The following is a 12,691-nucleotide window of genomic DNA, read 5'->3' as shown; positions in this document are numbered from 1 at the left end:
CTACCCGTGCGGACTCACAAGAGGTCCTACCACCAGTAAAGTTCTTGAAGAAGCCAGGTATACGAAAGCTAACAAACTCCTCAAAGGCATTTTTTACTCCTTCTCGGGTATTGGTTTTCTTTTCTTTTTAGGAAAAAATCCGCTTAGAGCATTTCTTAGGTCATGAACTAAGGTTTAATCAACGTGATAATCGCTAATAATTATGTGGGAAAGGCTTAAGCGACGAAAGGAAGGTCTTCCACCGAGCGGGTGATATTTGCTCGTTAGACCGACGGCCCGAATGTTGTTGTTCGGAACTTGTATATATGCGAGCTTATCTTGAAAATGTCGTAAGCGAGATTCAGGCATCTGTCAAATATCTTGCGTAGTATGATGGCTACCCGCCACAATTATCAATTAGAATAAGTTTTTCATCGCAAAGGATAAAGCGGTTCAAAATAGCTTCATTCCACCACCACCGTTGTTCACCTTCGTCCACCCATCTAAACAATAAAAAAAATCAAGACTGATGAAATCTGGTCCCATTTCCGCCGCGAATCAGTATTGTGTGATAGGAAAGATGTTTTTAAGCCACAATTGAAACTTCGAGGTCTTTTTTCGGCGATTCTATTTTGTAGAGATTTGTAAAAAAATGTGCTCTGATAATTTTTTTTATGATAAATTTGTATTGTTTTTAGTAAAGCCGTTTACGATTTCGTCTGGGACCACTTCGACGTGTCCCTGTCAATGTCAACGTATCTCGTCGCTTACGTCATTTCGAAGTTCACATACGAGGAGAGCCCTCCCGAGCTGTCCGACACTAAGTTCAGAATTTGGGCTAACAAGGACACTATAGACCAGGTAAGTTTCTGGTTAGAGACCTCTGGGTGAGGAGATCTAACTACATAAAGATAAGTTAAAAAAAATATTGGTTATTAGTAACCGAATTTGGAGTTGTGTAATACTAAATAGCATAAAATTTCATCGTCATTAATTCTCCTGCCCTTCTCCCAGTCACCTGGGGTCGGCGCAACATGTTTTCTCCTTCCATACTCCTCTTAGACCATTTCTTCGCTCACTCCCCTCTTACACATATCGTCTTTTACGCAATCCATCTATTTCATCTTAGGTCTACCTCTTCCCCTCCGTCATCAAATATCATATGGTCATCATTTATTTGAATATATTTAATGTTTTCGTTATTGTCATAGTAATGGTGCACACAGCCCACCTGATAGTGAATAAATAACCCAAAGACCTTTCTCCGAGTGGGCTATTTTTACTACCTTACTACTAGTATAGCCTCGAGGAGTTGTCCTGGCTTCATTTCGGTTAGTAGACAAGCTCCGGAGATCAGACAGAGAGTTTGTTACAATCCGCCCTAACAAGTTCAGTGCTTCTTTGAATTCATCAAGTTAAGAGAGTATTGTTGCTCGGGAATTGTGTGATTATTGTTGTTTGTCGGAACACGTATGTTACGTAAGGTGTGCTTGAGGTTTGCAATAACGTAATTCAGGTTTATGCTGGATTCCTTCTGATGGACTTCAACTGTTCCTACACAGTTCAATCACAATGCTATATAAGCACCGCTTAATTTATATTTACGCAATAACACACAGCTAACACTAAAGTATTCTTGTGGTTGAAAATTTTAAGAGTTGCAATAGGTAACTCAAGCTTGGTGCACGATAGAACGTTACGATATATGTCGCTTGCGACGAAGGGCTCGACGAGTAAATTAACCCATAGAAATTCCGATCCGGTGGTAGATTCTGCGAAGCACGGCTCTTGCTAGGGTTCATGTTAGCAACGTCGTCAGGTTGGAGCACCGTGAGCTCACCTACTAGTTAAGGTTACGCTGAAATAGCCTCTCAAGGCTCAATAATATTTGTTTTATAAAGCGTATTACTTCACCAGGCCGCCTACGCCAAGTCGATAGCACCAAAAGTGCTGACACACTTCGAGAAGTGGTTCGACGTGAAATACCCGCTGCCTAAACAGGACATGATCGCCATTCCGGACTTCGCGGCCGGCGCCATGGAGAACTGGGGCCTCATAACCTACAGGGAGACCACCTTGCTCTACGATAAGAAGCACTCCTCGTTTTTGAACAAGGAAAGAGTAGCAGAGGTATGATTGATGATAATCTCGAAATCCAACAAGGTTAATTTTTACAAAATTGCCCCTTTACAGAATCGTGTATATTTTTGAATGTTTCTTTCTTTGAGGTCTCAACCTCATTTGTGTCCTTATCAATATATTTCAATATGTAATTTCGAAAATGGCACATGTCGCATATTTTGTCAAATACGTTTTTTCATATACATGTAGTTTTGAGGCTTACCTACACCCATTTTATAATAATCCCAGTAATGTTCAATTGCTAATTACCACTAAAATATATCTCAAAAGTTAATATTTTAAATTTACACTGCTTTAGAAAATAATCAGTTTTTTTTTCATTTCCTGAACATTTTACATTTTCAGAGATGTGCCCTTTTAGTAATTTCATATTCATTTGTATTAAGCCATTACATTATATTTAGACTATTAATGGACGTCAATATTATTATCAAGTCATTATTTAATGAAATCTTTTATCGAAAATCGGAACATTGGTTCCAAAAATGAAAATAGGACTGTTGAAATTAAAGATCGATCTTCTTCCTCTAATGTGAGTTAATTAGTCGTATAGATTAGTCAGGTCACCGGAAACTATGTGCCCGGACTGATACCACTGTCCGGCCTGTTTCCACCGCGAGGCAATGGTCGTTATTGAGAATCGATTTTTCAAATGGGAGCAACTTTCACGCTCTACAAGGTGGGATAGGACGACGAATTTAATAAGCAAATAAATCTGTACCTTCAAAGTTAAACTACGGCTATTCTACCTTTTAAATCGGAACACACTACCACTAAAACTAGGCAGATTGACAGTGTCATTGAACATGGCAGCATAATAATATGTATTTTAAAACATGATGTTACCTAACGCACCAACAGGTGATAGCGCACGAGCTGGCCCACCAGTGGTTCGGGAACCTGGTCACGATGAAGTGGTGGTCCGACCTGTGGCTGAACGAGGGGTTCGCGACGTACGCGGCGTCCGTGGGCGTGGCGGCCGTGGAGCCCACGTGGCGCGCGGACAACAACTACGCCGTCGACAACATGCTGGCCGTGCTCAACCTCGACGCCTTGGAGTCTTCGCACCCTGTGAGTATAGGAACACCTTTTTTTTCCCTCCCTAAGCTGATAGCCTTGAGAGGCTATATCAGCGTCGCCTTAACTAGTAGGTGAGCTCACGGGGCTCAAACCTGATGACGTTGCTAACACGAACCGTAGCAAAAGCCGTGCTTCGCAGAATCTACCACCGGATCGGAAACGCGACCCGCTGAGAAGATCCGGCGAGAAACTCAGTAGGCTATGTCTGAGGGTTAAGAAGGAAAACCAGTTGAAACATTCGTCGCTTCCTCTAGAGCAGAGGTTCCCAAACTTATTTTGCCTACTGCCCACTTTGAGAATAAATTGTTTTTTAGCGCCCCATTGTTTTCGCCTACTTAAAAACCACTATAACGAGAGCTCAGTCGGTATCTAAGAGTCCTCCTAGATGAAATTATCAACTGCTTCTCAAGCCTCGGTGCCCCCAATTTTTTTCTGGGTCTCTTACCGCCCCCCTTTAGGCCTGCAGCGTCCACAAGGGAGCGCTATCACCCAGAAAGGCTGCTCTAGCGCTATGAGACAGGAACATGAAACATAGAACACGAAATATCCTGGACGGTGCTATCAATTAAGGATCGTAGCCGAGGAAAAATACAAAAATTACATCTAAATTATGTACTGTTTCTAGGTGTCGGTCACAATAGACGATCCAAAGCGCATCTTCGAGATATTTGATGAGATCTCGTACAAGAAGGGCTCCACCCTCATCAGGATGATGGTCATGTTCCTCGGAGAAGACGTCTTCAGGAAAGCCATTAAAAAGTACGTAAACAGACATTTAAGTGAAAGCGTAACCTAAGATTTTTTGTTAATTGTGTTGAAGAGAGCTCACAGCGCCCATAAAGTGAAGTGGTTCTTCAAATATCACAACTTGAATACCGCAACGTAGCTAACATGAGTTCGAAGTATAGTTACAACGGCTGCTCCACCCTTCAAACCGAAACGCATTACTGCTTCACGGCAGAAATAGGCGGGGCGGTGGTATCTACCCGTGCGGACTCACAAGACCGCGTAAGCCGTTGTAACTATACATGAGACCTTAGAACTTATGTCTCAAGGTGGGTGGCGCATTTACGTTGTAGATGTCTATAGACTCCAGTAACCATTTAACACCAGGTGGACTATGAGCTCGTCCAACCATCTTCTTCTTCTTCTTCTTCTTCTTCTTTGTCGTTTCCTCATTACTGAGGGTCGTGACCACCTTGGTCCAGTTTTTGCACCAGCTTCCTCCAATGTTGCCTGCAATCGGCCTGCTTAAGTGTCAACCGAACTGCTCTCCCCACTTCGAACGGGAATGTGCGGTTGCTTCACGACAGAGACAGACAAAATAACGGTACCAACTCGTGTGGACTCACAATACTCCCACCTCACGGTCACCGCAAGCGACTGCTTAACTGCTACTCGTTAAGAATTCAAAACGAAAACTCTAGCTTCTTCTTGAACAGAACTAATTTCAAATTGCTAAAAGCTACGTCCACATCAAATTAACGTTCTCCGTCTTTGGCTCCGGAAGTGTGACCGTGTGTCTCGTTTCCAGGCCAGATTGATTTTATCTTTTATACACTCTTGATAGTCTCAATGCACCCACCTACCTTCCTGAGCGTTTCCAGTCTCTAATTCATATCCGATTATCGGTTCACGTCATTACGGATCCTCCCCATCCATTAACAGTGCTTTTAGGTATCTCAAGCACCGGTCGCCGTCCTTGCCGAGCCCGTCGCTTGCGGCGAAGGGCTCGACGAGGAAACTAACCCATAGATACAGTCCACTGAGTTTTGCGCAAGATCATATCAGTGGGTCGCCTTTCGGATCCGGTGGTGGATTTTACGAAGCACTGCTCTTGCTAGGACCAGCGTTAGCAACACTCCGATTCAAGCCCCGAGACCTCGCCTATACGCTGAAATAACCTCTCAAAACTATCAGCATAGGTAAGAGAAAAAAAAAAATCGGTAAACTGAATAGGTGAGCCGAGAAATTTGAATAGGTTTTGAAGAGTCGCTATTTCCTTGTCCAAAAGGACGAATAGATCACTAAAGAGACACTTGCAGCCCGGAATTGAAATTGTCTACATCCATGAACAACTCGTCGATACTAATACTTTTTCGAGAACATTCTAAGATCGATATTGACGTCATAGTACTGGGGTATCACAGTGCTAGCATCAGTCTCAAGTTGCGACAGCTGGAAACAAATCGACGCTTGAAAGGCAAACGTGACTAAGCGACAATGCGTGAACTTTACAGTAGACTAATTTAAAGTTGAAATACCTAAAAAAATTCTATTTAACGAATGTAACTGTAGGATTGAAATGATTTTAATAGACGTAGAAATATATTTTTTTGCGCATCGAATATGGTTGTTGCCTATCATTTATGTATAAAGCAATTATTGTCGCTTAGTCACGTTTGCCTTTCAAGCATCGATATGCAAACTGTAAACATATGTTATGAATTGTTAATTCAACAGTTACCTCGTGAAGTACACGTTGAAGAACGCCGAACAAGACGACCTGTGGCACGAGCTCACTGAAGAGAGTAAGAGGCAGGGAGGGATCGCCAACAACGTGACCATCAAGGAGATAATGGACACGTGGACCACGCAGACCGGATACCCGATCCTGACCGTCACCAGGGATTATATAGACAAGTCTGTCAGCGTCACTCAGGTGAGCTTTGTTTGTTAGTGTGGGTAGTAAGAGGGTAACACGCGTAACATATTTATTAGGGAAGCATAGGTCTTATAAGAGTTTAAACTCTCTAATGAAGAAGTCATATGCCGCATTGGGCTCTTGCGCCTGATACATCTCTGAAAATGACAGGTTTCATATACAGTTTTTAAATTTTAATAGATTTATCTTATCAAAATCGCGAACACGTTTTCGTAAGTGATTAATCGAATGATTTTTAACTGAAATCTTTACTAGTAGCAGTAAGAAATTTAAATTTCCATTTGTATCAGAGGGACTATTATATAGACATAATTAAAACTACTTGTACGGTCGTGCGCTCGTGCATGACGCCATTACATCATCGCTTGCAGGGCAATGGGACCACAGCTTTTGAGAATAGGACTCAAATTCGTTACCATGATGATTTAGAGCCATAGTTTTGATTAAAAACCTAATTCTGGATACCTTCTACGAATTTTAATCACGATTACATATGCAGCATATCAATTTAACTCTTGCTCGCTCACCTATCCTGGTGAAACTGGAACGGTCTCAGAACCACCAGTAATCCCACAATCATATTTTTTTTTAAAACTCATATTGTAATTATTCCTTTAAGTTATTGGCTAGCTTAAAAATCTGTCTCCAGACGTAAGGATCTCTTGTATTCATTGACTGACATCAAACGTGTTGAATCGTTGAATCCTTGCTTTTTAAATATTTGATCTAATTTAGTGATACAAATGACCTTCCCGCTCAACTTTTAAGTCGTGGTCACATTCACTGAGGTTACGACGTGTCACTCCTCGATTTTTTTTATTGCTTTCATGGGTGGACGAGCTTACAGCTCACCTGGTGTTAAGTGGTTACTGGAGCCCATAGACATCTATGACGTAAATGCGCCACCCACCTTAAGATATAAGTTCTAAGGTCTCAAGTATAGCTACAACGGCTGCCCCGCCCTTCAAACCGAATCGCATTACTGCTTCACGGCTGAAATAGGCAGGGTGGTGGTACCCACCCGCGCGAACTCATAAGAGGTCCTGTGATGTGAGATCTGAGATGTGAGATGTGTAGAGCGCGGTGAGATGTATTGGGTGTTGGTCAGCGGCGGTACTTGTCGCTGGGGGCGCGCGCGGCGTCGCACCGCTCGTGGTGGGTGCCGCTGCGCGTGGCGGCCGCGGGCGAGCAGCCCGAGCCCTCGCTGCACTGGCTCGCGACGCACCAGGGCCTGGACGAGCCCTACCGCTTCCCGCACGATGCAGAGCCCACCGACTGGATGCTCTTCAATCCCGATATGATCGGTAAGTAAGTTGTTTACGAATATAACTTTTTTTTCCCTACCTATGCTGATAGCCTTGAGAGGCTATTTCAGCTTCGCCCTAACGTGTGTAGGTGAGCTCACGGGGCCCAAACCGGAGTGTTGCTAACACTGGCCCTAGCAAGAGCAGTGCTTCGCAGAATCGACCACCGGATCGGAAACGCGACCCACTGAGAAGAAGAAGTTTGCTTGAGTCCTAGGAAAAAACTATAACAAACTGAGACCGTAGAACTCATGTCTCGAGTTAGATGGTGGCATTTGCGTCGTAGATGTCTATGGGCTTAACATCACTTAACAACTATGTGGGCTGTGAGCTCGTCCACCCAACTAAGCAATAAAAACTCAAGCACAAAATAATTTGGTGATCGAAGTTCGATTCCGTAACGCTTGAGCGGAATTAAGTCCCAATCGCAGCTTCGAAAAGATTCATAAGTTCGTATCTCCACAGCACCTTATCGCGTCAATTATGATGCTCGTAACTGGGAACTTCTTTCGGAGACACTGCTCAGCGACAAGTACGATGAGATCCCAGTACTGGGCAGAGTGCAACTGATATCGGACGCCTTCGCTCTGGCGGCCACCAACAGACTCAACTATTCCACTACACTGATGTGAGTATGTAGGCCGGTATTCGAGAAGTCTGGCAAATAACCAGAGTCTGGTCGGGCTAACAATGCTTTCAGGGATACTTTACTGGTGGTAGGACCTTTTGTGAGTCCGTATGGGTAGGTACCACCACCACCCCTATTTCTGCCGTGAAGCAGTAATTCGTTTCGATTTGAAGGGTGGGGCGGCCGTTGTAACTATACCGAGACCTTAGAACTTATTTCTCAAGGTGAGTGGCGGCATTTACGTTGTAGATGTCTATGGGCTCCAGTATGTGAGCTCGTCCACCTATCTAAGCAATAAATATATATAAAAAAAAAATAACGAGTCATGGCTGCGTCTAACTTTGAACTTTATTGATATATTGTTTAACATTCGCAGTCTTGCAAGCTACCTCCAGAGAGAGAGGGAGTACCTGCCTCTGTCGACAGCGCTGAGAGGATTGGCCAAGATTGAGAACCTCTTGAAGCGTAGCGGAGACTACAGCGCCTTCCAGAGCTACATCAGACATCTGGTGCAGAACTCGTATCGAAGGGCTGGAGGCCTCTCCGTCAAGCGTATCGTTAATGGCGAGGATTTGAACAGCGTTAAGCTGCAGGTGAGTAATGTCCGTGGACTGATCTGAACTGCTGATTTCGTATAGGATAATTTTCAGGGGGCTTTTAGTGGAAGTGTGTAAGTTTCGTTTTGTATTTTCATGTTTTGGTGTATTTCGCGCTTTGAGCTTTTCGGTAGCAACTTTCTTCAATTGTTGACATTTGGGGAAAGGTTTCTTATTTAGTATCATCAAATAACGACAAATTTCCATAAACTATCGTTTCATTAAATATTTCCCGAGTCGCAGAAGAGCACGGCTGGGTTTGACTTGTCTATTATATTTAAGAGGTATTTAATGGTAGGCAGCGACTTGGCTCCGTCCCTGGCATTGCTGATGTCCATTCTTATATGGTTTACTACTACTCTCTAATTACAAATTACATGGCTTATATGTCCTCCTCCTCCTTCAGTCGATCGCTCATTGCTGAGCATCGTGATACGCCCGTGACCTTTTTTTGTAATTTGTAGCCACTTTTGTCGGTCAGTCGCACAGTGAAGTGCGTGGTTCAGTGTCATGTCCAGACACTCGGACACTTGGTCACTCCATCTTTTTCGGCTCCGATCGTCTTCCATCCACTTTACCCGTCACTATGAGTCTCTCCAGGTTATATGGCACTACAAAATAACGTTCATAAATTTTGTAAGAAGAGCTTTTTAGTTTAAAGCTACCGATTCCAGGTGTTGACCAGCGGCTGGGCCTGTCGCGCGCTGATACCGGGCTGCGAGGAAAACGCCATGGAGCTCTTCCAAATGTGGATGAACACTTCCAACCCGGATGAAAATAATCCGCAAGTTTTTTTTTTTTCATAAATTATTTGTGCTCGTCTAAGGACACGGTCGATGGGGATCAGATGTCGATGTCTCAATTTAAAACGACCCGCGCGGGAATGAAGTATTTGCATCGGATCGTTGTATTGTAACAATTCTGATTTATTTTGAAAAGGTGAAAATAAATTCAAAAAGTCTGCTTACCTTGCTTCCATGGTTCCACCTAGTTGTTAAACGGCTACCGGAGCCCGTAGACTTGAGACATGTTCTAAGGTCACAGTGTTTATAGCTACAACGGCTGCCCCACCCTTCAAACCGAAACTCATTACTGCTTCACGGCGGAAATAGACAGAGTGGCGGTACCTACCCGCGCGGACTCACAAGACGTCCTCCCACCAGTAATGAGTGAAAAGATAATTCAGTTTTAGGCCACGACAACCTAGTTGTTCTAGGTGCTTAGTGCGAGTTTTTTAACGTCCACAATAGCGAAAAGTTAACTCAAATATGTATGGAGTTGTGGAACGTTTGCCTACGTTTGTCATTAGGGGCGCTGTTCCCACTGCATGCAAATTAGAGTTAACTTTTACGCTATCGAGAACGTTATAAAATTCGCACTAAGCACGCAGATGCCGTGTGGGCCGGTGTGGGCTAGTGCGAGCCGGTGTGAGCGTGGTGTGCGTGCAGGATCCCGCTGGACCTGCGGCGCACGGTGTGGTGCGCGGGCGCGGCGCGCGGCGGCGAGCGCGAGTGGCGCTTCCTCACACTGCGGCTGCAGGCCGCGCGCGTGGCCGCCGCCCGCGACGCCATGCTCGCCGCCATGGCCTGCACCAGGCAGGTCTGGCTGCTCAACCAGTAAGTATAACTCACTACACCACCACAACCTCCTACACTAAACTAATCACCCGATCCTGTAGACCGACTGGTAAACATACGATGTCGCCCAAAACACGTCATTACGGATCCTCCCGATCCATTAACGGTGCTTTTAGGTACCACAAGCACTGGTGACCGTCCTTGTCGAACCCGTCGCTTGCGACGAAGGGCTCAACGAGCGAATTAACCCATAGACACAGCCCACTGAGTTTCTCGCCGGATCTTCTCAGTGGGTCGCGTTTCCGATCCGGCGATAGATTCTGCGAAGCACTGCTCTTGCTAGAGGAAGTGTTAGCATCACTCCGGTTTGAGCCCCGTGAGCTCACCTACTAGTTAAAGTTACGCTGAAATAGCCTCTTAAAGCTATCAGCTTAGGTAAGAAGAAAGAAAAAAAACGAATTAATCCGTTAACATCTAATGTCGAAACAGCGACCATTAGCGACAATCAAGAAATTTTGGATGTAACGAGCCGTTGGAAAATGACTACACTAACTACTGACCATAGTGTACCGCCGTATGTCCCCTGAGTTTCTCGCCGGATCTTCTCAGTGGGTCGCGTTTCCGATCCGGCGGTAGATTTTGCGAAGCACGGCTCTTGCTAGGGCCAGCGTTAGCAACTCATTTCAGTTTTGTAATGTGACGTCAAAATGCAGGGCTCTGATGGTCGACACCAGCCGAATGAAAATCTATTTGCTGACGCAGCCTACAGCCATGTGGTAACACAGCATGCGTAAATGTTTTCATTTCAGGTTCCTCGAATGGGCGGTGTCGGAGAACTCCCCGGTGCGCAAGCAGGACGCGGCCGCCGTGGTCGGTAACGTGGCCCGCACGCCGGTCGGCTACTACGTCGCTCGGGAGTTTTTCTACAACCGAATCGACGATCTGTTTAAGACGTAAGTTGTCGACTGGACCCCCGACTGCCGGTCGCGAACTCGGCAACCGCTGACGTCACACATTCAATTGTTCAATTGACAAACAGACTAGAATGTTGTCATGAAAATTATTATTAAAAAGATGGTGCGCGTGCAACTTGGTGCACGTGAAAGAAGTGAAACTTCTTTTGCGTTGTTATGATGTGTATTTTTTTTGCGGGTTTGATTTTTATTACACGATGTTATTCCTTCACCGTGGAAGTCAATCGTGAACATTTGTGGAGTACATATTTCATTAGAAAAATTAGTACCCACCCGCCTGGCATTCGAACACCGATGCATCGCTCAACACGAATGCACCGGACGTCTTATCCTTTAGGCGACGACGACTACCTAAAGAATTGTGGTTTTCTTCATTTTTCATCCATAAATCAATATTATCCTGCAACAGGCAATGCTGTGTATAAGAGAAACGACCTATCTCGCTTTGTCCTTTCCTTGTCTCCACGGTCGAGTGGTTCGCGAGACGCTCTGTCTATTTTCTCACTCTCGCTCGTCCTAAATTGTATTTTTTCTCTCTAGCCGTAACGAATCTGTCGCGAGTTAAATTTTCCTCTCAACACGCTTATTAAAGTTTCACTTAAATAAATTGCCATTACCTATTTCTATGAAGTTTCCAACTACCTTAGCTATTATAATAATATTAATATTATTATATCATCCTCGAGTCATTACAATTATACAAGAGCGCTTATAATTTTGCCGGACTCACCCATAAGCTCCTGCTCTGAGTACTAATAGTCGAAGGAGTTGTGAGACCACAAGGTTTGGTAACGCAACGTTAAATATTTTTGGCTGTATTAGCTTCCTCATTGATGGGATAGTAGATGTTGTAATGCAAATGTCGTTTCGATCTTACGTCTCAAGTGATCTGCGTTGTGATGATGTTTGTGGGCATCGACCTTCTTCACACATGCGGGCTTTGATCTGGTCTTTTTATTTTATTGCTTAGATGGGTGGACGAGCTCACAGCCCACCTGGTGTTAAGTGGTTACTGGAGCCCATAGACATCATGCAAGCGCGCCACCCACCTTGAGATATAATTTCTAAGGTCTCAAGTATAGTTACAACGGCTGCCCCACCCTTCAAACCGAAACACACTACTGCTTGTCGGCAGAAATAGGCAGGGTGGTGGTACCCACCCGCGTGGACTCACAAGATCTCCTATCACCACTCAGTAAAGTGGTCTGTGTTTATTGAGTGTTTCCAACTGTCATCTGCATTCCAGCATTAGAGCTCGCGTTTATGAGGTGGAATCTCTTCGTTATTTTTTCAGCGATTATACCGTCTCACTCTGGGGCGTGCTCTCCTGCCTTATTGAACCAAGCGGAATGGGTCGAGTGCCACTCACCACCAGGCCGGCGGTACCTCCCCGCCGTTGATCTAATGCGAATAATTTTCATTCCACAGTTTCAACGGTCAGAGCCGTCGTTTCGGCTATATCATCAAGACTCTGCTGGACCAGTTCACGACTCAGAGGGAATTGGACGAGGTTTGTCGGATTTTGTTTTGTTATAGTTCATTGACATTAATAATGACGTTAAGTCGTGTCAAATCACGAAACAACTTTAGAACGAAAGTCTTAGATTAATATTATTTTCAAACGCTTTAAAGTTCATCTTCGAAACACAAGTGTGAAGCTAGTTGAAAAATCTTTATAGTTTCAAAATCGATTTTTTTGGTAAATTTTAAATGTTTTTCTTAATGAAAGCATTTTATTGTTCAGAA

General features: G+C 44.3%; 2 protein-coding genes across 2 annotated transcripts in view; one reads left to right on the top strand and one right to left on the bottom strand.

The window, feature by feature from the left end:
* The window catches only part of TBC1d7 (TBC1 domain family member 7), a 202,911-nt gene that overhangs the window by 24,771 nt on the left and 165,449 nt on the right, over positions 1-12,691 (bottom strand). The window lies entirely within an intron of this gene.
* Positions 1-12,691, top strand: part of LOC114241497 (aminopeptidase N) — a 45,812-nt gene that overhangs the window by 30,459 nt on the left and 2,662 nt on the right. The window contains exons 6-17 of the mRNA XM_089738761.1: positions 678-840; positions 1,897-2,109; positions 2,983-3,192; positions 3,827-3,960; positions 5,665-5,863; positions 6,975-7,170; positions 7,636-7,798; positions 8,175-8,391; positions 9,069-9,178; positions 9,843-10,010; positions 10,781-10,924; positions 12,374-12,455. Of these exons, the coding sequence (XP_089594887.1) occupies positions 678-840; positions 1,897-2,109; positions 2,983-3,192; positions 3,827-3,960; positions 5,665-5,863; positions 6,975-7,170; positions 7,636-7,798; positions 8,175-8,391; positions 9,069-9,178; positions 9,843-10,010; positions 10,781-10,924; positions 12,374-12,455 (1,999 nt within the window). The remainder of the gene's footprint in view (positions 1-677; positions 841-1,896; positions 2,110-2,982; positions 3,193-3,826; positions 3,961-5,664; positions 5,864-6,974; positions 7,171-7,635; positions 7,799-8,174; positions 8,392-9,068; positions 9,179-9,842; positions 10,011-10,780; positions 10,925-12,373; positions 12,456-12,691) is intronic.

The sequence above is a fragment of the Bombyx mandarina genome, chromosome 26, assembly GCF_030267445.1.
Source record: "Bombyx mandarina strain Sakado chromosome 26, ASM3026744v2".
NCBI classification, from domain to species: domain Eukaryota; kingdom Metazoa; phylum Arthropoda; class Insecta; order Lepidoptera; family Bombycidae; genus Bombyx; species Bombyx mandarina.
The sequence above is the reverse complement of the archived record's forward strand: the minus strand, read 5'-3'. Positions and strand labels throughout refer to the sequence as shown.